A 26,619-nucleotide genomic window follows, 5' to 3' on the forward strand; every position below is an offset into this window, starting at 1 on the left:
AGGTTCATCCTTCTACAACGCTTTTACCTTGCGTTGTAGAAAGGTTTCGCCGCAGCATAAATCGCGTGGTGCCGCGGCGATGATTCTACAACGGATAGTGTAAACGTTGTGGGAAATTTGAAATTTATGTACTTCTACAATGCTTTACACAAGCGTTGTAGAATCACTAAGTTTCTACAACGCTTAGCTATAAGCGTTGTAGAATCCATCATATTCTACAACGCTTATCCAAAAGCGTTGTAGAAACACCTAGATTCTACAACGCTTAGCCATAGCTCAAGGCGTTGGCAGTCGAGCACTTCGCCTCATCGTCGTTGGACCCTTCCCGGAAAGGAGGCATCGCTGCGTCGAGCTCTCCGCCAATGTGCTCTTAGGTAATCTCTCTATCTCTCTCTCTCTGGTTATATATATATATATATATATATATATATATATATATATATATATATATATATATATATGCTGCTTAAAGATGTATATGGCAGGTGGAGTGTCTCTTTGGTATATAGTTAATGATCTGTTTCAGCCATGAGATATGAGGGCTTTTGTAAAACCAATTGTATGCGATTTAAAAAACTTGTAACGATATTTGAGTGTCTCTTTCAGTTTGCACTTACTGAGATTGTCCACGAGGCCACGAGATCGCTGATTCTCTAAGACCATCGACACTCCTTCCCACGAGTCCATGGAGACCACTGAGCCACGCTCGGAGACCTGCCCAAAAATCCACCTCGTTGCTGTGCTCTGAGACCTGCCCGGTGAACCGCCTCATCGCTACCTAGCTCGCTGTTCCAACAGGTTAGTTAATATTTTTTTTGTTATATTTATTATTTAAGTTTAGGTAATTATAATGATTGTAAATATAATATGATAATTCAATGTTTAATGCTTAATTAGGTGAGTGTAATTGTAAAAGTAAATGGAATGCTTTAGTTTAAGTTGTTTGATTTTGATTAGTTTAGGTTAATTGTAATTGTAAATTTGTTTTGTGTAAATGTTAATATTGTGTAAATATGTTAATATGATTTAATTTGTTAGTATAAAATTAATTATTATGATTTTCTTAGTTTGCTAGTTTTGTTAGTACAAATTGTAAATAGTATATGCATTGGTTAGTAAATTGTAAATGATTTAATTTTGTTAGTTTGTTAGTTTTGTTGGTAAATTCTAAATTGTAATTAAATTGTATATGATTTTGAAATTAAAATTGGAATGAAATATTTATATGATTTAAATAGTTTAGGTTAATAAACTTGTTTAGTTATAGTTAATATATTTGTTTAACTGTAAATTGAGTTGTTATGTTACATGATTGGATTGAAATTCATTAATTGTTTTGTTAGATAAGTTGTTTTGTTAGATAATTGAATTAAATTGTTCTGATCGAGCCATAGAGTCTCGGTTTAGGGTTTAGTTGATTAATAAGATAGTTTTGGATGGTATCTATATGTTTTTAAATGAAAATGCAGGTTTTTGGTTTGTCAATATTCTAGAGAAAACTCTAGCGAAATTTCTGTAGATTTTTTCAAATTATAAAATACTCGTATCTAATCAAAATTGGCACAATCAGACTTCAAAACAAATTCTGTTCTCTCTCTCACTCTCTCTTCAAATTCTCTCATGGTATTTTATTAACAACTCTCTTTGCAAGTTAATTAATATCTTAACTGCCCCTCTCGTTCAGTGAAATGCCAAATCCAAGTAGAGATTGGATTATCGAGAACAATCGGTTGAGCTTACAGTATAAAACAGGGGTTAACGAGTTTATCCGCCTTGCAAGCAGACGAGCGAACGAAAATGACCAATATCATTGTTCTTGCAAGTCTTGCAACAACCTGAGATGGCACGATATCGGGGTTCTAAAGAATCACCTCCTGAACAAGGTGTTTACTCTGGGCTACACTGAATGGTATCACCACGGAGATTGTCTCGTTCTTACTCGTGAAGAAGATGTCATCGAAACTGATCAGAGAGGAGTCGGAGGATTGCACGATGCTCTGCATGATATCATGGATCATGAGGATTTCGACGACTATGCAGATCTAACCCTGATCGAGGTGCGTGCAGAGGAGCAAGTGGAAGACCTATTCGCTGAGTTGGAAGTGGAATTGTACCGAGGGTGCAAAGAGTTTTCATCTTTGTCGTTTTTGGTGTCGTTGATGCACATCAAACTCACAAACCGTTTGACGAACAAGTCGTTCACAGAACTCTTGCTGCTTTTGAGGAAGTCTTATCCAATTGGTAACCGAATTTTGAAAAAGCACTACGAGGCAAAGACAAAGCTGAAGCGTTTCAGCATGGGGTACGAGATGATCGATGCGTGCACCAACGACTGTGTCCTATTTCGAAAAGATCTTGAGAAAGCTGAAGTGTGCCCAGTTTGCAATGAGAGCAGATGGAAGCCAACCATAAAGAAGATACCGCAAAAGATATTGCGATACTTTCCCCTAAAAGTTTGATTGAAGCGATTGTACGCTTCTCGACACACGTCGCTTCAAAAGTTCAATTGTACGCATCAAGGAAGAAGGCGTTTTGCGACATCCTACGGATGGTACGACGTTGAAGAATCTAGACGAGAGATACCCAGATTTTGCAGCAGAGCCTTGGAACGTACGGCTTAGACTAGCTTCTAATGGGTTCAACCCGTTTGGGGAAATGAGTCCAGCGTACAACATGTGGCCCGTGGTACTAACTGCATACAACTTGTCGCCTTGAATGTGCATGAAAAAAGAGTGCCTGATGCTAACGTTTCTGATACCCGGGCCGAGCTCACCTGAAAATGACATGGATGTGTTCTTGTAGTCAGTTGTCGAAGAGCTGAAAGAATTGTGGGATACTGGGTTCCAAGTTCGAGATGGGGCCAACGATGAAGTGTTTCCGTTGTGTGTCGCGCTTCTATGGACAATAAAAGACTTTCTGGCTCGATCGTATTTATCGGAATTGAGTGGCCAAGGGTATCTTGCGTGTCTCACGTGCAACCTCGAGATGCCATCTCCGAAAGTCAAAAACAGGATCGTCTATATGACCATCGTCGATTCTTGCCTACGCCTCACCAATTGAGGAAAAACACTGATCACTACACAAATTGCCACGAGAAATGCCGTAAACCTGTCAAGTTGACTCCGCAAGACATACTCGATCAGTTGGCTAGTGTTTCTTGCATGACAACTGGCAAACACTTCGGAAAACGAAAACGAGCTGAGTGTGAATTGAATTGGGAAAAAAAGAGCATCTTCTACGAGTTGTCGTACTGGTCAAAGTTGTAGTTGAAGCACAACATGGACGTCATGCACATAGAGAAGAACGTGTGCAAGAATCTTCTCGGGACCATGCTCAGCTTGGAAAAGAAGAACTATGATACAGAGAAGGCGAGGTTTGACTTGATGTACTTGAAAATCAAGATCTCTCCACACTTGAGAGAACAAGGGAATGAATGGTACAAAATGCTAGCAACGTACACCTTGACCCTTGAGCAGAGGCAGCGGTTTACCCAGTTCCTCAAATCTGTCAAATTCCCAGACGGCCTCACTGGAAATTTGAAGAAAAACGTGACTGCGGACGGGAAGCTTACATGTTTGAAGTCGCACGATTGTCACGTGATCTTGCAGAGACTGTTGGCTGATGGTATTCTCCCTTTTGTGCCAAAACCTATCAGGAGATGATCTTCGAGCTTTGCAACTTTTCCAAGTTGATAAGTTCTAGAACCCTGAGAGTGGAAGATCTTGAAAAAGCGCAAGATTCCATCATTGAGATCTTGCGTAAGCTTGAAATGATATTCCCGCCTGCTTTATTCACGATCATTGTTCACGTGGCAATTCATCTACCAGATGAAGCGTTGTGTGGTGGTCCGGTGCATATGCGATGGATGTACCCAGTTGAGAGATACCTTGGGACATTAAAACATTTTTTCAAAAACAGAGCTAGGCCAGAAGGCTCTGTTGCGGAAGATTACATTGTAGAAGAAGCTCTGACGTTCGTTGCAAGGTATCTCGAAGACAAGAAAACTGTCGATGAAGTTCAAGTGTGAGAGCTTTACGTTTTTCAGTACGAGAAGTGTGTGCCGTATGGGATGATGAAACCGATAGTTTTAGATGATGACCAAAAAGAGAAGGCAGAGTGGTACATTTATACCAATTGTCCTGAAGTGGATCTGTATTTGATGTAAGTATTCAATTCATTTAAATCTCTAAGTTACATCTAACTGAGTAATGTTAACAGTGAGCATTTAGAACTCATACAAAGGAACTCTCCAGTGGCACTGAAGATGCTAATATCGAAACAATGCATAGAAAAGAATTCAAAATTTGGTGGGCGAAAAAGGTAAAAGCTAATTTCATTTATTCAAACCATACTAAAAATGCTAATGACATTTCATTTACTTTGTTTCGTATCTAGATTTATGGTATGAAAGTTAGTGGTTCCGACGTGTCCGAAGAGCTTTACGCATTGACTGTCGGTTCTTTGCAAATCGCTCATTAGTATCCAAGTTGCTTTGTTAATAGCGTGAAGTTCATCACTCGTCGTCGTGATAATCAACGAATCACTCAAAACAACGGTGTTTGTGTGCCCGTGAATGAGTATAATTTCTACAGTCGAATGAAAGACATCATCGTGCTGAACTATAGACATAATTATCGTGTCGTACTATTCACTTGCATATGTAATGATTTGGTTATGATTACCGTAAGGTCTCATTGATAATCTGCACAGGATAGTGGCGGGATTTTTGTTGAGGGGGGGGGGGGGGGGGGTGAGAAATATACGAATGATCAACTAGGAAAAATGGTCGGAATTGTGCAAAAATAAGGAAAATGGGAGTATGGGTTTTCGAAACATAGAAACCTTCAACAAAGCTCTACTTTGTGAAGAATGTTTGGTTTGCTATTCAGTTTCCCGAGTCGCTGGTCAATCGTGTCCTCCGGTAGTGCTATTTCTCAAACGGAAAAATTCTAAACACCCAGTGCGAATCACATGTGTCGGCGGTATGGAAGGGATTTGTTTGGGGAAAGGAAATGATTACAATGTGTTCGAGGTGGAGTATTGGCAGTGAGGAGTCGGTGGACATTGTGCAAGATGGATGAGTTTTCTGACCAAGACAACTTTCTCTTATCGATCCTCCGCATCTCCTGGAAGACATCAAGATGTGTGATCTCAAACTTGCTTCTAGAGAATGGGATATATAATTGATTGATGTGATGTTCATAAAAGAGGATGCAAAAGCCATATTATATATGTATCCCTTGTTCAGTGAGGGACATGTCAGACATACTTACATGGAACCTCTGGACTGATGGCGAATACTCGGTACCCAGCGGGTACCAGGTGATCATGGATTTTGTAGATCAACCTTCGTCGCCAAGTGCGAATGTATCTAGTGGGCAATGGACAAAATTGTGAAAGTTACATGTGCCGCAAAAGAGTGAAAATGTTCGCTTGTAGAGTATGGTAAGGAATGGATTCCAGCCTGCATGACCCTTGCTATAAGAGTTATGAACCTCCTTACGACCTGTCTCTTAAATCTAACCATTCGGAGAGTCCCTTCCCCGCTATTTGGAGCTGCCCTCGTGCCCGGAGAGCGTGGAAGCTGGCAGTAAATCGTCACCTTGTAATGAGATGATCCCTATGAATTCTGATATGTGCAGGGGAGGCTGAATTCATTGCCACCTTGATTTGGCATGTGTGGAATAATCGGAATGGAGTGCTTTCCGGAAATTAGCCGAGTGGGTGGGAAGTACATGGTTGAGATCACGTTAGCCAACGCCCACATGCTACTAAACCAATATCAAGATCGGCGCTGGCCACCGCCACCCCCGAGATATATTGTTGTGAATGTCGACGTTGCTCTGGACTTGAAAGGTGATCAGATAGGTACAATTGATGTGGCAAGAGATCACACGAGGAAGGTGATATGATCCCAGGCCACAGGTATGCATCGAAGATTCTCGCCCCTACTTTGCTAAAGCCAGTTCTGCACGGAGTCTAGAATGCCACGGATCGAGGCTGAAGAATAATTTGAGTTTAGTCGGATTGCTTGGGAGTTGTCAATGCTCTCAAAGGTAGCACTTCGACCCACTCATACATCAGAACTATAATTGCTAATATTGTTTTTCTTGTTGGTTGTTTTGATGATATTGACTTGACTCGCTAAATCTGACATCGCACAAGGCACTTCCGATGCCTGGATGGGGTCTTTCCCGTTAGGACTTGAGGGGGCTGTTGTTTTGGATTGTACTGATATCAGTTCTTAATTTCAAATAAAAATTAGGAAAAAATAATTAATTTCCTAAGAAGTAGGGTCTGCTAATTAATTAAATCTATCTATTTTTTCATTCAAATCAGTACCGAAAAACAACGTCGGAATCTCGTAAATCAATAGTGATTTTTCAGCAAAAAGGGTATCTTGGGAGGAAATCCCGAGCTTGTGATGATTTTAGCCAAATTACGCTGTTCGAATTTACAAGATGAGCATGAAATGCAAAAACACTTATAAAAATTGAACATGAATCGCAAAATCTCAAAATTAAAAAAAAAAAAGAAACATTACGTCAATATAAATAATCTTACTTCGAACGAGAAAGTATTAATATGAAAATATCGATGTAAATATAATTTTGCTACGATGAACATAATGCCCAAGCACAGAAGATCAAATTGAAAACAAAGTAGAATGCAATTGTTTTATAGAAAGTTCCGAAAACGAACTTCTTGAAAACAAACACCTCTTTTTATGATCACGGTACAACTAGGAGTACAAGCCACACTTATTCGAATTGGTTCCATAATTATTACACACATGCTTGTCAAAGTCACAAGCTTATAAAATATCCAAAGAAGAACAAATTAACTTAGAACTTTTTGATAAAGTCATAAATTTGAGCACTAATCTCGTCCGGCTTCACTTGGTTGATGAAATGAGCGGCACCCTTAATTACAACCACTTCTTCTAGCAACGGCACATCTTTCTTGAAGTCACCACCGTCAATGTAGTCCTTGACTCCGGGAAAATGGTAGACACTTTCCTCATCCCCGGTCACAAACTTTGTCGGAACTTTGATTACGGCTCCGGTCCATGGCGCCATCAGTTCCCATGGCCTATAAGTCACAAGGGTAAATGACAATAGACTATTACATTTTGTTGACTCCAATTTTTGCTGCGATTGCACAAGTCTGTTTTCTTATTTCAACTACTTTTCTATACAAAACTTATGCATTTATTATGCACTTTTAAGTTTAAATTGCCTATAGTGTCCTCAAAATACTTGACCAAAAGCATTAACTAGTAAAATAATCGGGAGTATTATGTGGCAATATTTGCAGTATTTGACATAATTACACATTTGGCTAATATTTTCCTACTAAATTTATGCACAAAAATCAACTACACAATTATTTTCCCATTACTTTTCTTTTAGGTTACTTTAGGAATCCGAGTTTAGGATGAAAATTAAATTAAGAAAGAAAATCTGAGAAAAATAAAATTTTCGACCATGTCTAAAAGTTAAGGAAACTTTTAATGAGAGAGAATGAAATCGGTTCCAAACATACCCTTATTATTGCATTTCTGAGTTCTTGAGAGATGCGAAGAACAAACAGGAAGAAGGAAAAAAAATCTAACAGAATTGATTTGATTGAATTGATACGATAACAAGAAAAAACCAGGAATCAATAGTCTAATCAGCTGATAACAACCACGTAGCCAATCAGCTGATAAAAGCCTAAGTCGTTTTATAACAAAAATGACAATAACAGAAAAGACGCAAGAAAGCTGTCGTACAAGTAAACTAATTTAAACAAAGATAAAGCTGTATAAAACTCTCTATCTACTCTCTATCTCAATACTCCCCCTCAAGATGGAGCATAGACATTACGGAGAGCGATCTTGCCCAAGAGAGATTGAAGACTGGGAGAAGCGAGAGGCTTTGTGAAAATATCAGTAACTTGTAAAGCGGATCTCACAGACATAAGCTTTAAGACACCATTTTTTAGCTGATCCCTGATGAAATGACAATCAATTTCGATATGCTTCGTTCTTTCATGGAACGTTGGGTTGGACGCAATGTGAACTGCCACTTAATTGTCACAGAACAAGAGAGTAGTCTGCGTCTGAGAGAAACTGAGATCACGCAAGAGCTGTTGGAGCCATAGGAGTTCACTGGTGGCTGCTCCCATTGCATGATACTTGGACTCTGCAGAAGAACGAGCCACTGTGGCCTGTTTCTTGGACTTCCACGACACCAAGGAATCATCAACAAAGACACAATAGCCAGTGATTGATCGTCTAGTGTCAAGACAATTTCCCCAATCTGCGTCGGAGAAAGCACGTAGCTGCAATGATGAAGCCGTGGAGTAGAAGAGACCAAGAGCAGGTTGACTCTTCAAATAGCGTATGAGATGGTGACAAGCTTGTTGATGTGGCACACATGGCGCAGAAATGAACTGGCTCAGCTGATGCATGGCAAAAGTGATGTCAGGCCGAGAAAGCACGTAGCTGCAATGATGAAACCGCGGAGTAGAAGAGACCAAGAGCAAGTTGACTCTTCAAATAGCGTAGGAGATGGTGAAAAGCTTGTTGATGTGGCACACGTGGCACAGAAATTAACTGGCTCAGCTGATGCATGGAAAAAGTGATGTCAGGCCGTGTGATGGTCAAGTAGAGCAGCCGTCCCACCAATCGTCTGTAATTGGTGGAATCCTCTAATAAATCCCCATCTGAACTGCTAAGAGTAGTTCTAGGATCCATGGGAGTCTTGGCTAGCTTGCAATGTAAGAAATCCTCATCATTGAGTAGGTTGAGGGCATACTGCCTTTGAGTGACTAGGATTCCTTGCTTTGATCTGGCAATTTCCAATCCTAGGAAGTACCTGAGCACCCCTAGGTCTTTGACCTTGAAATTTTCCTTGAGATGTTCCTTGACTTCATGAATGACCTTGTGACTAGGCCCTGCAATAACTATGTCATCAACATAGAGGACAATGGCCACAAAATCTGCACTAGTTCCACGCGTGAAGAGTGAGTAGTCAGCTTTGGATTGAGTGAAACCAAAAGTGACCAATATTTCTGTGAACTTCAGGTTCCATTGTCTTGAAGCCTGCTTGAGGCCGTAGATGGACTTGTGTAGATGACAGACCAGCTTGCTGGACTCCCTCTGAGTGATGAGGCCAGGTGGCAAGGCCATGTACACTTCTTCCTCCAAATCTTCATTTAAGAACGCATTGTTCACGTCTATTTGTGCCAAGTGCCAGTTTTGTGAGGCAACAACAGCCAAGAGAGTCTTGACTATGACTAGCTTAGAAACTGGAGAGAAGGTCTCGGTATAGTCTAGACCCTCGCATTGAGAGTATCCCTTGGCCACCAAATGTGCCTTCCTCCGAGCTAGACTGCCATCTGAGTGAAACTTGTTCTTCTATAACCATCTGCATCCAATAGCCTTCTTGTCCTTAGGTAATGGTAGCAATGACCAAGTGTTTTTTGCAAGCATGGAATCCAGTTCCTCATCCATGGCAGCTCTCCAATCCTTGTGCTTGACAGCTTGATGGTAAAATTCTGGTTCAAAATGAGAAGAAACAGATAAAAGAAAAGATCTAAAGGAAAGGCTTAAGTTGTCATATGACAAAACATGACTGAGGTGATGAGGGGAAGTGAGTTTAGAAGGAGAAGAGCACTGAGTCATTGTGTCAACAAGACCAAAATGATAGTCCTGGAGGTAGGATGGCATTTTGGACTGTCGAGTAGATCGTCTAAGGTCCATGTCTTTGTTGTCTAACTCATCAGTAGTGATGTCAAAAATGTCAAACTTTTGTGATTGAACTTCTGCATCGTCTAACTCCTCTGTGTGTACCTCTAAATCCAGTGAGTCAGTTATGTTAGCTTCCAAAGGATTGTCAGTTCTGATAGGCATGACATCATCTGATGAAGTGTCAGTAGAGGAACTGAGATTGGGAGAGATAACAGTGTTTAAGAAATCGAGGTTAGAGTTAGTATGGTTGGTATTGCAGTTGTGAAAAGGAAAAACAGCCTCATGAAAAATAAACATCTCTGGAAACAAAAACTTCATGATCATGAAGATCTAGGAGTTTGTAACCTTTAACCCCATTGGGGTAACCAATAAAGGCACACTTTCGAGCTCTAGGCTCAAACTTTTACCTGTGTCCTTTAAGGGTGGAGGCAAAAGCCAAACACCCAAAAACCTTGAAATGACTGTAATCAACCTGCTGATCAAATAAGACAGAATATGGTGCCTTGTTGTTCAAGTTATCAACATGTGTTCTATTGATCAAGTAAGCAACAATGAGAATGCATTCAAACCAATATTCAATGGAGTTTCAACACAAGAGAACTGGTGTATAATGCCTTTAGTGGCAAAGAAGTCAACAAACAACAACTCTCTAGCATTATCAGACCTAAAACATTTAACATGAGTCCTAAATTGTGTTTCAACCATAGTAATGAAATTTGGAATAATCCTGGTAACATCAGATTTAGCTTTCAATAGATAAACCCAAGTAAATCTACTAAGATCATCAACAATAGTAAGAAAGAACCTATGACCATTATGAGAAGTGGTGTGAAAAGGTCCCCATACATCAACATGAATCAAATCGAGAATATTATCACTTTTGTGTTCAGAAATAGGAAAAGGCAATCTATGATGTTTTGCCAAACGACAAATATTACAAGGATTTGATATAAAAGGAAGAGATTTGAATCGGAGAACATCCTTGAGAGAGATGATTTTCTTGAATGATGGATGCCCTAGACGACTGTGCCAGACTTCAGGTGTGACTGCATTGGTGTGTGTAGTGACATTTTGTTGCTCCTTGGTTAGCACGTAAAGGTCCCTCATCTTCTCACCCCCGCCAACCATGGCCATCATGTTGGACTGATCCGCGTGATGAGAATTCAATCCAATGTCACGGTGGTTTTCTTCTTGAGAGATCAGAGAGAAGACCTTATTCATTGGTGGAATCGGATTTGTTGTCGCTCATTTTCGGACAGCTATTTAGGAGCCCAAAGTGGTTAGACCTAAGGCCAGACCAAGTGGTCTTACTCCGGCTCGAGCGTGTCGGACTTGGTATCCCAAGTCGTCCCTTAGCTGTAGATGAAGCTCACCTCGTCTCGATACCTGAAAACCAATAGAGAGTACGTGAACTACAAAGGGGAAATAGAGGGGTTGCCTCTGTTTACCTCTCTGACGCTCAACATTAGTAGGGTTGAGGTAGAATGTAGAGGGTTTAGGTGTTTAGAGGCCGAGACTTGAGAGAAACGAGCGAGGTACGAGTTCGACAGCGTTTCAGTACTCAAATTCGGATTACCTGGGTCAAGGGAGGGACCCTTGTATTTATAGGCGGCCAAGGGGTGTTTGGGGAACCCCTTGGCCGAGTGAACATTTTGGGTCGGCCATTGGCCGGCTGAAAGCTTGGGCCGGCCAATGGCCGGCTGAACTTATGGAGCTGACTCGGCCAATGGCCGAGTGAACAGCCTGGCCGGCTGAAGGTTTCACTCGGCCATTGGCCGATTGAACAGCCTGGCCGGCTGAAGATTTCACTCGGCCATTGGCCGAGTGAACAGCCTGGCCGGCTGAGAGTTTCACTCGCCCATTGGCCGAGTGAACAGCCTGGCCGGCTGAAGATTTCACTCGGCCATTGGCCGAGTGAACAGCTTGGCCGGCTGAAGATTTCACTCGGCCATTAGCCGAGTGAACAGCCTGGCCGGCTGAGAGTTTCACTCGGCCATTGGCCGAGTGAACCTGCCTGGCCGGCTGAAGGTTCACTCGGCCATTGGCCGAGTGAAGGTGCCGAACCTTCGACCGGCCATTGGCCGGTTGACCCTTGGGTCGGCCATGGCCGGCTGAGCCTGACCCTTGGGCCGGCCATTGTCCGGCTGAGCCTTGGGCCGGCTGAGCCTTGGGCCGACCATGGGCTGGTTGAGCCTTGGGCCGGCCATTGGTTTGGGCCGGCCAATGGCCGAGGCAAGGTTTCGCCGTCCGAGGACTCGCGCCAGTCGTGCGGGTCGAAGTGACTCCTTTGTCCTCGTCGGTCCGAGACGGGCCGATAACATTAGCCCCCCGAGTTTTCAGTCGAGCGTAGGTCGAGTGGAAACTCAGTACTTACGCTGACGTGCGGACGTGGGATGAACGCTCTCGGGTTTGTGAGTGTGCCGTAAAAGGGCTTTTAATGCATTGCGAGGGACGACCTTTGTGCGTCGTGAGGGACGGCTTTTGTGCGTCACGAGGGACGGCTTTGGCGCGTCACGAGGGACGGCTTTGGCGCGTCACGAGGGACGGCTCTCGTGCGTCACGAGGGACGGCTTTCGATGTCTTTCGTTTTGCGTGTCTTATGTTCTCGACATACTATCGTAGTCAACTCGCATGGTTTTGTCGGTGAGCGTCTTATTTTCTCGATTTGCCAACGAGGGCGTAATCTATTTGCGCGGTTTGGCAATGCGTGGTTTATTTTCTCGACTTACCAACAAAGGCGTAACCGATTTGCACGGCTTGGGAGTGCGCGGCTTATTTTCTCAACCTACCAATGAAGGCGTGATTGATTTGCACGGCTTGGGCCTCGTGGGGCCTTGGTGCCACATTCGTGCGACCAGGTTTTCCGAGGACGCTGGCTAGACCAGTTTCGTCCGGCGGGCGCAGGCCTTTGAAACCCATTTGTGACTCGATGCCCATTGGCGCACGAGTTGGGCGGCGAGCGTGGTGCCACATTTGTGTGACCAGGTTTTCCGTGGACGCTGGCTAGACTAGTTTCGTCCGGCGAGCGCATGCCTTTGAAACCCATTTGTGACTCGTTGCCCATCGGCGCACGAGTTGGGCGGCGAGCGTGGCGCCACATTTGTGTGACCAGGTTTTCCGTGGACGCTGGCTAGACCAGTTTCGTCCGGCGGACGCAGGCCTTTGAAACCCATTTCTGACTCGTTGCCCATTGGCGCACGAGTTGGGCGGCGAGCGTGGTGTCACATTTGTGTGACCAGGTTTTCCGTGGACGCTGGCTAGACCAGTTTCGTCCGGCGGGCGCATGCCTTTGAAACCCATTTATGGCTCGTTGCCCATTGGCGCACGAGTTGGGCGGCGAGCGTGACCATACCACCTCATGAGCGTGGCACTCTTGGGTGTGCGTGTCATGTGATAGGCGGGGTTAGGTGTAGACTTGATCCCCCGGCGAATGTGGCACCTTAGTGCACTAGTCGCGTTTTCGGGTTGAGTCTCTTGGGTCGAGTTTTGTGCCCTTGTGAACGCGACGCCATGGCGTGCGCGTCACGTTTGGGGACTCAATTGGCCCATTCTTTCTCTCACGAGAGCGTCGTGGAGCGAACTTTGGTTTGCCATTAGGGGCGACTTGAGCACGTCGTTAGGGATGGTTTTTGTGTTGCTTGTATGAGAGCACGCAGATTTGTCATCGAGGCTTGTGAGTCTATCGGTTATTGGTTAGTCCGGAGGTCGTGTATGTTTGACACGAGGGCTTTCAAGTCGACTCGCGGGCTTGTGCTCGACTCGATGAATGAGTTCTACTCGAGGAGGCGTGTGCAGAGTCGCCACGAGGAGTAGTTAGTCGACTCGTGGACCCGGGACTCGACTCGAGGAGCCACCTCAACTCGAGGAGACGTGTATAGATTGTTTCTCTTCGGGACCTCCGGTCTGACCATCGGCTCCTTGAGACTCTGCTATTACTTTTGTTTTTTGTTTCGGGAGTGAGTTTCAGTTTCATTGAGAGTATTGTTCTCCATTAGCCCCCCGAGTTTCTTGCGTACTCGTAGAGGAGACTAGAAATTATAATGCAACAGGATAAAGGTTTTGATGCGAAATGTAATCTGATTACCACGTCAAAATAGTCAAGAATTACATTCCCAGGCCATTGACCTTATTTGAAATTTGAAATTGTCTTAAAATCGGAAATAAAACGACAACAATCAGGCATAAAGAAAACAGGAGCGGGCTTCTATTGGTAGTACCATCTTCCGCATCTTGACCTCGTCTTCGAGCTGGAGGATGGTGCTCACAATCTTTCCCTTTCCTTGTCCGTCCACCCCTTGGATGTAGCACATCCTTGCCATAGACTGGTCTCCCAACATTATGGCAATCCCCTTCTCGATCGGGAATTTCATCATTAGGTGGTAGGTGGACGTTATGGCCTTCAACCGATTGAGAGTCGGGCGGCCGATGATGATGTTGTACGCCGAGGGTTGGTCCACGACTAGGAATGATACGATGCGAGTGACCTCGATCCCCCCCGGTGTCCCGAAGGTGACGGGGAGGTCGATAGTGCCCTCCGTCATGACCCTCTCCGCGGAGAAGCCGAAGAGTGGGGTCGAGATTGGGGTTGGTCTCAGCCCGGTCAGCTTCATCCTGTCCAACGCTGATTTGAAGATGATGTCGGCAGAGCTGCCGTTATCGATCAAGATTCTTCGGACGAGATTGTTGCCGACCGGGGCCGAGACGACTATCGCGTCGTTGTGTGGGTGGACAACTCGCGCCGCCTCTTGGCCGGTGAAGAACATAGACTCGAATGGGGCCGGAGGAGGAGCCTCGTACGTGTGGTTGATGTAGTGCGCTATCTTCCCTTGGGAGACTTCTCGCGCGTACTTCTTCCTTTGCATGCTCGAGTCTCCGAACTCCGGGCCGTCCATGATCGAGCCCACGGCGTGCAGCTGTGAGCTCTCCGGTTCTTCGATCGCTGCTCGGTCCGTAACGGTTACCGTCGTCGGACCTTTTCTTTCTTGCCGCGGGCGTCCTCCGTGTGCCGCGGCCGTCCCGATTGTTCTAAGGACGTACTCTTTCAACTTGCCATCTTGAATGAGGGCTTCGATCTGGCGCTTGAGCTGGTAACACTCGGACGTCAGGTGCCCATGGTCTTGGTGGTATTCGCAGAACTTGCTTCGGTCCCGCTTCGCGGGATCCTTTGTGAGTGGAGCGGGGCCTCCTAGCTCGTCACGATGCAAAGCTAGGATCCGCTCTCGCGAAGTGTTCAGATGGTTAAATGCCGAAAACTTTCAGAAGCTATCGACGTGCGGGGGTCTAGGCCCAGGGAGGGAGTGACCGTTAGGGGTCTGGCCTCCCTTGTTCCTCCTCTTTCAAGGGTCGGGACGATCTTCGTCTTGATCGTCACGGCGGCGACCGCTTTGCCCCCCCGACTTTTGGCCGTCTCGGTCGTCGAAGTAGTCCTCGATTCCCATGTAGGTGAGGGCTCTCGACATTAGCTCCGCCATGTCCCGCGGGACCTTTCCAACAATAGATTTGAGGAAGTCGCTCGTGCGAGCTCCCTCGGTAATCGCCGTGATGGCGTCCTTATCGTCGAATCCTTCGACCTTGTGAGACTCCTCGGTGAAGCAAGCGAGGTATTGTCTCAAGGTCTCGTCTCTCCCATGTCGGATTGACAGGAGGTAGGTCTTCGACTTCTTTTGCGCCACGAGAGTGGCGAAGTGGACAAGGAAGGCCTCTCGCAAGCCCCGGAAGGATTAGACGCTTCCCGGCCTAAGACTTCGAAACCACTCAAATCCCGACCATGTGAGGGTCAGGCTGAAGGATTGACACAGGGTGGCGTCTGACTGTCACTGCATCGTCATCCACGTCTCATAGTGATGGATGTGGAAATTCGGGTCCATCCGTCCGTCATAGGGAGGAATGGACGACAGTTTGAAGTTCCCCACGCAAGGCTGCGCGAGGACTTGAGCGGCGAAGGGATAGTATGATTCCTCGATCCCTCCGTACGGCCTTTGCCTCCCCGATTCCCTCATTTCGATGATTTGGTTTTGGAGGCTTTGAATCATCGTGACCATGTCAAGCCCGTTAGTTGGGCTGACCGCCGGGACCGCGGGAGTCGCCTGTTTGCGCTCGTTGGACGCTTGGTCCCCGGTGTTGGCCTGAGGTCGGCCGAGAGTCATGGCGGGGAGTGTGTCCCTCCGAGATTTGAGCCTTTGGCGGAGATCCTCCCCTCGGGAGTTTCTCTGCGCCGTTAGGCATTCTCTAGGTCCACGCTCGGCGCTTGGCGGGTCAAAGCCGCTCTTTACCGGACTGTTCGGCGGGCGCTCCGGCTATCTGCCCCATCGTCTCCCAAGGTCGCTCTCTCCCCGGCGAGGGGCCGTGTCCGGCCGCCTCTTGAAACCGAGGGGGCGAGTCCTCGGGAGTGTGACCGCGCCTGTTGCCGCGCCGGGTGCGACGGTCCGGCCAAGTCGCCGTTCGTCCTCTCGGACCGTGACGGGGCGAGGATTGGCGTTGCCTCGTCGGTTCTTGACTCCCCCACATAGTCGGGGTCGGAGTCGTCTCGGGCGGACCTATCCTCGACGTCGTAGCCGAGTAGATTGGCAATGAGCGAGCCGTCGACGCCGGGACGGTCTAGGAGCTCCGCGAGCCGCCGAGACGTGTCCTCTCGGAGCGCGGCCTCAGGGTCATTCACCGGGTCTTGGGGCTGGCTCTCGTTATCACGAGGTTGACCTTCAAGACGGTGCGCGAGGTTTCGGAGACCGTACCTCATCTTTCGCTCGAGTACCAACGGAGGTAGTGGGAATGTGACTCATCTTTCGAGAGTCGTAGATGTTGTAAGTGAGAGGAATGGAAGGGAGAGCGTTGCTCGGGAGATCCCCTCCTTCTAGCGCCAAAATGTTGTCGCTCGTTTTCGGACAACTATTTAGGAGCCCAAAGTGGTTAGACCCAAGGCCAGACCAAGTGGTCTCACTCCGGCTCGAGCGTGTCGGACTTGGTATCCCAAGTCGTCCCTTAGCTGTAGATGAAGTTCACCTCGTCTCGATACCTGAAAAGCAATAGTGAGTACGTGAACTACAAAGGGGAAACAAAGGGGTTGCCTTTGTTTACCTCTCCGACGCTCAACATTCGTAGGGTTGAGGTAGAATGTAGAGGGTTTAGGTGTTTAGAGGCCGAGACTTGAGAGAAACGAGCGAGGTACGAGTTCGACAGCGTTTCAGTACTCAAATTCGGATTACCTGGGTCAAGGGAGGGACCCTTGTATTTATAGCCTTGATTCGAGTTTAATGCGATGTCACGAATCTTGAATCTTGTGCGATATTTACCAATTCGTGAAGATTCTTGAAGATCTCGAAGCACTCCCGAAGCGATCTCTTTGGATACAGAGTTGAGGATCCATGAAACCACGATATTGTTGCACCTGTTCCATGAGTTGAACGTCGCATTTTCTAGCGGTGGTTTCTGATGCGTTCCGTCGATGACGCCGAGCTTGTTTTTGACGCTTAGAGCTATCAGCATTGATCTGCTCTAGCCAGGGTAGTTATCGCCGGCGAGAAGTTGAGGAACGAGGATAGCACCTGGATTGTCGCCATGGTGGAGATAAAAAGGATTTTCCACCGGAACGGCGATTGGTTCTGTCCTCGCGACAATCCTTGAAGATTCTTGATTTGACGTCATGGCCGATGTTGATGATGACTCAGATCAAAAAAGAAAAGGATGAGAGTGCGATCAATTTGCGGAAGAGATTCGCTCTGATATCATATCGTATTCCTAAGTTCTTGAGAGATGCGAAGAACAAACATGAAGAAGGAAAAAAAATCTAACAAAATTGATTTGATTGAATTGATACGATAACAAGAAAAAACAAGGAATCAATAGTCTAATCAGCTGATAACAATCATGTAGGCAATCGGCTGATAAAAGCCTAAGTCGTTTTATAACAAAAACGACAATAACATAAAAGATGCAAGAAAGCTTGTCGTACAAGTAAACTAATTTAAACGAAGCTAAAGCTGTATAAAACTCTCTATCTACTCTCTATCTCAATACTTACGGATTTAAACTATTATGATTAGTTATGTCCCACAGCCTTCTATTTCTCAAAATAATTTATGTTGAAATTTGCTTACAGGTTCATGGCTCGATAGTAATTTAATCCTCCAGTGAAGCCAGTTTGGTTGAATTTGGCGACGCAATAGTCGAGGTAATCATTAGAGAGCCATGAGGGCATCGTCTCCGGAACTTCTAGACCTTTCAACGTAACATCTTTCGGTACGAGAAGAGGTGTTAAACCAAATGATGTGTAGAATTTTTTAAGTGCTCTTTCAGTTCCCGCCTCAACAATCTCTTCTTCCATCTTTCCTGGTTCCTACAAAATTAATCCTCATACACAAAATATATTATGAAAAATTTGTTACAACTAGTCAATCGTCAGATTTATTTTAAAATCCTAACCAAAGTTTTATTTTATTAAAAAAAATAGCTTACTAGATCCGTAATAAATTAATTAATTTACTCTCTAATTAATTATTTTACAGCAAAACTAGTGATTATTTTGTTAATAAAATGAAACTTTAACATTTTTAAAAAAAAAATGTGAGTTATTGAGTTATTGATCTAATTGTCATATATTATTCACTAGTGATGTTTAATAATCATTAAATATTACCCATAGAAACAATAATATTATATATATATAAAAAAAAACAGGAATATAAAAATCTATACATAGAAATTTATTTTAATAAAACAAATAACGAACATTAATATGAAACTACGTTTAAACAAAACAAAAAAAAAAAAAAAAAAAAAAAAAAAAAACTTATGTTGGGGATTGGAATGTAGTTTATTGTTGCATTGCATTATTGCATGCAGAATTTCTGACTAGAAAACGTTTTTTTTTTTATATTACATATTTCTTTATATATATATATATATATATATATATATGTAATAAGCTTCGTTGACTTACCTGGAATCTGATCATATAGAAATCATCGCCGAAGAAAGCCCTAAGCCCATCAATAAGACTCATCTGAGCGTTCCTGGAAAAATAGGCAATTCCGAGGCTGACCAAGGCGTTGACTCTGTCAGGCCTGAAGAGGCTGAAGTACCAGGCCATCATAGCCCCCCAATCGTGGCCCACCACGAAGGCCTTGTCGATCCCGAGCCAATCCAGAACTCCGATGAGATCTCCGACAATGTGCATCGGAGTATAGGCCTCTTTCTGCGGCGGCGCGTCGGAGTCGCCGTAGCCGCGGAGGTCCGGTGCGATGCAGCGGTAGCCGAGGGCCGAGAGGGATGCCATCTGGTGGCGCCACGATAACCACACCTCCGGGAAGCCGTGAAGGAACAGAATCGCCGGACCTGAACCACATGACGCCACGTGGATTCTCACGCCGTTTGCTATCACCGTTGAGTGCTCAAACTTGTCCATGATTTATTTGCTCTGCTCCGTGATCGGTGATTAGATAGTCTTTCACACACTCCCAAGAAATATATATATATATATATATATATATATATATATATATATATTATAATTATGGATCTGGTTTTTTATTTTAATATATATATATTTTTTTAAATGGATCTGGTTCTATTTCTAACGAGAGTAAACTACAAAATAAATACTCACTTTTTTTTTTTTTTTTGACATCGATATAAATCAGTGATCAGCGGCTGTACAGGTGAGACCCACCATCTATTTCACATAAGCGGCTGTTGATGTCTTGATGAAAATCATTATCCCTTTTTTTTTCTTTTTTTTTTTTATATTCAAAATAATACTTTTACTTTTGATTTTGCTAAACACACCCCAAATACTTACTTTTATATATATATATATATATATATATATATATATATATATATATATATATATATCTATATAATATAATAAGGCAGAAAGCTTACTTAGTATCCATAGACTATTTCTTTTTGTTTAACCAATCTTAACTCGACACGTCACTAATTATTTTTAAAATTAGAGAAGAGAAAATTAGAGAAGAGAAAGTCTTCGAGTCTTCAATCGTGACAAGAGAAAGCCAAACCTGTTCGATTTCCTCTTTTTCGGTTTTATAGGGTTTCCTTGTTTGTCTAGAGAGATGGTTGGTTGGCTCTGAGAGTCCGGGTAATTCTTCATCAACGAAGCCGGCGGCTGAGACACATGGGATCACAAAGCCGATCTTCTCTCTCTAGTTGAATGGATAATAAGAGGAAAGTTGAGCGAGAACGTTTTGTTACTGTCCATCTCTGCCCGGTAGAGCGGCGACGGCCGCGATAGCGACCGTCCTAGGACTCCCCCGACGCACAGCCGACTCAGAGCCGGCGCCCCGCCACAGCCGTCTCAGGGCCGGCGCCCCGCCACGGCCGACTCAGAGCTGGCGCCCGGCCACGGCCGACCCAGGGCCGGTCTTCGCCTCCATGGCCGACCCAGGGCCGGTCTTCGCCTCCACAGCCGACCCAGGGCCGGCCTTCGCCTCCACGGCCGACCCAGGGCCGGCCTTCGCCTCCATGGACGACCCAGGGCCGGCCTTCGCCCGGCCATGGCCGACCCAGAGCCGGCCTTCGCCCGGCCATGGCCGACCCAGAGCCGGCCTTCGCCTCCACGACCGACCCAGAGCCGGCCTTCGCCTCCATGGCCGACCCAGAGCCTGCCTTCGCCCGGCCATGGCCGACCCAGAGCCGACCTTCGCCTCCACGGCCGACCCAGAGCCGGCCTTCGCCTCCACGGCCGACCCAGAGCCGGCCTTCGCCTCCACGGCCGACCCAGAGCCGGCCCTCGGCCAAGGGGATGCCCAAAACGCCCCTTGGTCGCCTATAAATATCGGGGTCCCTCCTCTGGTCCAGGTAATCCGAATTTGAGTACATAAACGCTGTCGAACTCGTACCCCGCTCGTTTCTCTCAAGTCTCGGCCTCTAAACATCTAAACTCTCTACAATCTATCTCAACCCTACTAATGTTGAGCGTCGGAGAGGTAAACAGAGGCAACCCCTCTGTTTCCCCTTTGTAGTTCACGCACTCTCTGCTGCTTTTCAGGTACCGAGACGAGGTGAGCTTCATCTACAGCTATGGGACGACTTGGGATACCAAGTCCGACACGCTCGAGCCGAAGTGAGACCACTTGGTCTGGCCTTGGGTCTAACCACTTTGGGCTCCTAAATAGTTGTTCGAAAAACAGCGACAACATTTTGGCGCTAGAAGGAGGGCTCGAACCTCTGTCCTTAGCACGCTCTCCCTTCCATTCCTCACCTTCACTACATCTACGACTCTCGAAAAATGAGTCACATTCCCACGACCTCCGTTGGCACCCGAGCGACGAGCTCGAGGTACGGTCTCCGAAGCCTCGCTCACCGTCTTGAAGGGCAACCTCATGATAACGAGAGCCAGCCCCAAGACCCGGCGAACGACCCCGAGGCCGCGCTCCGAGAGGACACGGCCCGGCGGCTCGCGGAGCTTCTAGACCGTCCTAGCGTCGACGGCTCGCTCATCGCCAATCTCCTCGGCTACGACGTCGAGGATAGGTCCGCCCGAGATGACTCCGACCTCGACTATGTGGGGGAGTCAAGGACCGATGAGGCAACGCCAAGCCTCGCCCCGTCGCGATCCGAAAGGGCGAGCGGCGACTTGGCCGGACCGGCGCGGCAACAGGCACGCTCATATTCCCGGGGACTCGCCTCTTCGGTTCCAAGAGGCGGCCGGACACGGCCCCTCCCCGAGGAGAGAGCGACTCTGGTGGACGATGGGGCCGATAGCCGAAGCGCCCGCCGAACGGTCCGACCAAGGGCAACCTCGCCCCGCCACGCGCCGAGCTTGGACCTTAGAGAGCGCCTGACGGCGCAGAGAAACTCCCGAGGGGAGGATCTCCGCCAAAGGCTTAATTCTCGGAGGGACGCTCTCCCCGCCGTGACTCTCGGCCGACCTCAGGCCAACGCCGGAGACCAAGCGTCCAACGAGCGACAACAGGCGACTCACGCGATCCCGGCGGCCAGCCCAACTAGCGGGCTTGACATGGTCACGATGATTCAAAGCCTCCAAAACCAAATCATCGAGATGAGGGAATCAGGGAGGCAAAGGCCTTACGGAGGGATCGAGGAGTCATACTCTCCCTTCGCCGCTCAAATCCTCGTGCAGCCTTGCGTGGGGAACTTCAAACTACCGTCCATCCCTCCCTACGACGGACGGACAGACCCAAACTTCCACATCCAACACTACGAGACGTGGATGACGATGCAAGGACAGACAGACGCCACCCTCTGTCAAGCCTTCAGCCTAACCCTTACGGGGTCAGGCTTTGAGTGGTTCCGAAGTCTGAGACCGGGAAGTATCTCGTCCTTCCGGGCCTTGCGGGAGGCTTTCCTTGCGCGATTCGCCACTCTCGTGGCACAAAAGAAATCAAAGACCCATCTCCTCTCCATCCGACAAGGGAGAGACGAGACGTTGAGACAATACCTCGCTCGCTTCACCGAGGAATCTCACAATGTCGAAGGTTTCGACGATAAGGATGCCATCACGGCAATCACCGAGGGAGTTCGCACGAGCGACTTCCTCAAGTCTATTGTCAGAAAAGTCCCGCGAGACATGGCGGAGCTAATGTCAAGGGCCCGCACGTATATGGGAATCGAGGACTATCTCGATGGTCGAGACGGCCGGAAGTCAGGGGGACAGAGTAGTCGCCGCCGCGACGACCAGGATGGAGATTGTCCTGACCCTCGAAAGAAGAGGAACAAGGGAGGCCAGGCCCCTAACGGTCGCTCCCTCCCCGGGCCGAGACCACCGCATGTTGATAGCTTCCGAAAGTTCTCGACATTCACCCCCCTGAATACCCCGCAAGAGCGGATCCTGGCTCTGCACCGTGACAAGCTAGGAAGTCCAACTCCTCTCACGAAGGATCCCGCAAAGAGGGATCGAAGCAAGTTCTGTGAATACCACCAAGATCACGGGCATCTGAGGTCCGAGTGTTACCAACTCAAGCGTCAGATCGAGGCCCTGATGCAAGATGGGAAATTGAAAGAAAGGAAGAAGTATGTGCGTGAAGTTTTCCAAGGGAAAATAGCGCACTACATCAACCACACGTACGAGGCTCCTCCTCCGACCCCATTCAAGTCCATGTTCTTCACTGGCCAAGAGGCGGCGCGAGTCCTCCACCCACACAACGACGCGATAGTCGTCTCGGCCACGGTCGCCAACAACCTAGTCCGGAGAATCCTAATCGACAATGGAAGCTCTGCCGATATAATCTTCAAGTCGGTGCTGGACAGGATGAAGCTATCCGGAATGAGACCGACCCCGATCTCGACTCCACTCTTCGGCTTCTCCGGGGAAAGGGTCATGACGGAGGGTGTTGTCAATGGTGCCCACAAGAAGAGTTGTAGTCTTTATTTTGTACACTTGATGTAATAAAGTCTCATGAAGACTCTTGCTTGTAATTGCCTATCTATTCATTAATAAAGTTGAAACGTTCATTCATTCTTTCTTTGTTTGAAGCTTTATGATAAAACCTTAGTCTTTTAGTCCATAAACAAACTTAACAACTTACGAAGAGACAAATGTAGATTTGCATGAACAAACTCTTCGTAGTTTGCTTAACACGATATATTCACAATCTTAGGGTCAAAGGACTATTGACCTCAGTATGATTGTTAGAAGAATCTATGATGTCTGGTTATGAGACATTGAGAGTTGGGGACTCTATAGTTCTTCTAGGTATCTTCCGAAGGTACTGAATTGACCAGTGCACTTTTAGAGACAATATAAGAACAAACCATTTAACCTCTTATGTCTCGAAGTCACTATGTATGAATTGCATCATGCTTACCTTAATCCTGAAATGAGACATGCCATTTCACACCTTAGTATTCTCATTTGAGAAAGTCAAAGTTCGGACTCACTATGTGATTCCGAACAAGGCCTATTGGTGAAGTACTAAGTTGTGAGTCTGTCATGAGTAACTTTGTGAAGTTCTCATAGATATGGAATTCATGTACAAGATTGCTGAAATGCAATGTATGTCACCTCATGCTTTGTTCCTTGGAGTGTGAATAAATGAACTGGCCAGTGTCCAAATTGAGTCCTGACTCTTTTGGATGAAACAATGTGACTTGTTAGCTCCTCGTCAATACATTGTTTCTAACTTATTCACAAGCGACAAAGGAGTTGAGGAAATAACAGCTAGAAGGGTAAAATGGTAATTTAGTAAATCCCGACTAGCTGATGACATTCATGAAGGGTAAACATAGATAATATTCAGTGGATCCGCTCATTATAATTAGGTCGAATTCTTGAGTAGAAAACAAATTCATTTGAACCGAGAGATTTTCAGTGTCAGCTCTTTAGTGGAATCAGTTGGCATTAAGCTAAACTTGGAAAAGGTTTGTGAACTTTTGAGTCCAAGTGTTTAGCTCAATCTTTGTTCATTTGGGTCCATGAGGTCACTGTCACGAATCACATCGATAGGAATAGTTAAACTGGAAGCTAAGCCAAAACAAGAACGAAAATAGTAAAATGAATGTCAAGACAGCCTTTCTGAATGGCAATCTTGACGAGCGCATACTCCTATCCATAGCTGCAGCTCTCGACTATGAGATCTGGCAAATGAATGTCAAGACAGCCTTTCTGAATGGCAATCTTGACGAGCGCATTTACATGGCTCAACCAGACGGTTTCGTGGATAAAGGTCAAGAGACCAAGGTTTGTGAGTTGCTTAAATCCATTTATGGACTAAAGCAAGCATCTAGGTCATGGAATATTAGATTCGATGAAACTGTAAAGAGCTTTGGCTTTGAACAGTCAATAGATGAGCCTTGTGTTTACAAGTTAATACACGAAGGTAAAGTTGTGTTTCTGGTACTATATGTCGATGATATACTACTCATTGGTAATGACGTGGGTAAGTTATCTGAGGTTAAGGTCTGGCTAGCAAAGCAATTCGATATGAAGGATCTAGGAGAAGCCGCGTACATTCTGGGGATCCAAATCTTTCGAGATAGGAAAAACCGGACCATGTCGCTCTCTCAAGCATCTTATATTGATAAGGTGATGGATCGCTTCTCGATGCAAGACTGCAAGAGGGGTCAAACACCCTTTAGGCATGGAGTTTCACTCTCTAAGGACCAGTCTCCCAAGACTGCACAAGAGATTGAAGACATGAGGAAGATTCCTTACGCCTCTGCCGTAGGAAGCCTCATGTATGCTATGCTTTGCACTAGACCTGATATATGTTTCGCCGTTGGCGTAGTTAGCCGTTTCCAATCCAACCCTGGACCCGAGCACTGGATTGCTGTTAAGCATGTTCTTAAGTATCTTCGAAGAACTAGGAACTTGATGCTTACATACTCAGGTACTGACCTGACTATGACGGGATATACCGACTCTGATTTTCAAGCGGATAAGGATTCCAGGAAATCCACTTCGGGATATGTGTTCATCCTTAATGGTGGAGCTGTTGTGTGGAGAAGTATTAAGCAATCTTGCATTGCTGACTCCACAATGGAAGCAGAATATGTGGCTGCTTGTGAAGCATCCAAAGAGGCTGTATGGCTTAGAAAATTCCTTAAGTATTTGGAAATTGTTCCAAACGTCGACGAGCCCATGACCCTTTATTGTGATAATAGTGGGGCTGTCGCTAACTCAAAGGAACCTAGAAGCCATAAGCACTCTAAGCATATTGAGAGGAAATACCATTTGATTCGAGAGATCGTGCAGCGCGGAGACGTGGAAGTGAAGAAGATCTCAACGGTGGACAACCTCGCAGAACCATTCACCAAGGCCCTAGCGAACAAGGTCTTCGACCAACATCGTGAGGGATTAGGCATGAAGGACTACACACACCTTCTTTGAGTCAAGTGGGAGTTTGTTGTCAATGGTGCCCACAAGAAGAGTTGTAGTCTTTATTTTGTACACTTGATGTAATAAAGTCTCATGAAGACTCTTGCTTGTAATTGCCTATCTATTCATTAATAAAGTTGAAACGTTCATTCATTCTTTCTTTGTTTGAAGCTTTATGATAAAACCTTAGTCTTTTAGTCCATAAACAAACTTAACAACTTACGAAGAGACAAATGTAGATTTGCATGAACAAACTCTTCGTAGTTTGCTTAAAACGATATATTCGCAATCTTAGGGTCAAAGGACTATTGACCTCAGTATGATTGTTAGAAGAATCTATGATGTCTGGTTATGAGGCATTGAGAGTTGGGGACTCTATAGTTCTTCTAGGTATCTTCCGAAGGTACTGAATTGACCAGTGCACTTCTAGAGACAATATAAGAACAAACCATTTAACCTCTTATGTCTCGAAGTCACTATGTATGAATTGCATCATGCTTACCTTAATCCTGAAATGAGACATGCCATTTCACACCTTAGTATTCTCATTTGAGAAAGTCAAAGTTCGGACTCACTATGTGATTCCGAACAAGGCCTATTGGTGAAGTACTAAGTTGTGAGTCTGTCATGAGTAACTTTGTGAAGTTCTCATAGATATGGAATTCATGTACAAGATTGCTGAAATGCAATGTATGTCACCTCATGCTTTGTTCCTTGGAGTGTGAATAAATGAACTGGCCAGTGTCCAAATTGAGTCCTGACTCTTTTGGATGAAACAATGTGACTTGTTAGCTCCTCGTCAATACATTGTTTCTAACTTATTCACAAGCGACAAAGGAGTTGAGGAAATAACAGCTAGAAGGGTAAAATGGTAATTTAGTAAATCCCGACTAGCTGATGACATTCATGAAGGGTAAACATAGATAATATTCAGTGGATCCGCTAATTATAATTAGGTCGAATTCTTGAGTAGAAAACAAATTCATTTGAACCGAGAGATTTTCAGTGTCAGCTCTTTAGTGGAGTCAGTTGGCATTAAGCTAAACTTGGAAAAGGTTTGTGAACTTTTGAGTCCAAGTGTTTAGCTCAA

The 26,619-nt window shown here is 45.6% G+C and overlaps 1 protein-coding gene across 1 annotated transcript; it reads right to left on the reverse strand.

Annotated features, from left to right (window-relative positions):
- Positions 1–6,715: 6,715 nt before the first annotated feature.
- LOC149397775 (epoxide hydrolase 2-like) lies at positions 6,716–19,357 on the reverse strand. Its single transcript, XM_089616070.1, has 3 exons — positions 18,672–19,357; positions 17,830–18,068; positions 6,716–7,092 (listed from the first exon to the last, which is right to left on the reverse strand). The coding sequence occupies exons 1-3, from the start codon at positions 19,134–19,136 to the stop codon at positions 6,846–6,848; spliced, it is 951 nt and encodes a 316-aa protein (XP_089472196.1). The 5' UTR covers positions 19,137–19,357; the 3' UTR covers positions 6,716–6,845.
- Between the last annotated feature and the right edge of the window lie 7,262 nt (positions 19,358–26,619).

This window comes from Urtica dioica, chromosome 5 (assembly GCF_054948205.1).
Source record: "Urtica dioica subsp. dioica isolate 48M chromosome 5, U.dioica_male_clone48M_v1_H2, whole genome shotgun sequence".
NCBI classification, from domain to species: domain Eukaryota; kingdom Viridiplantae; phylum Streptophyta; class Magnoliopsida; order Rosales; family Urticaceae; genus Urtica; species Urtica dioica.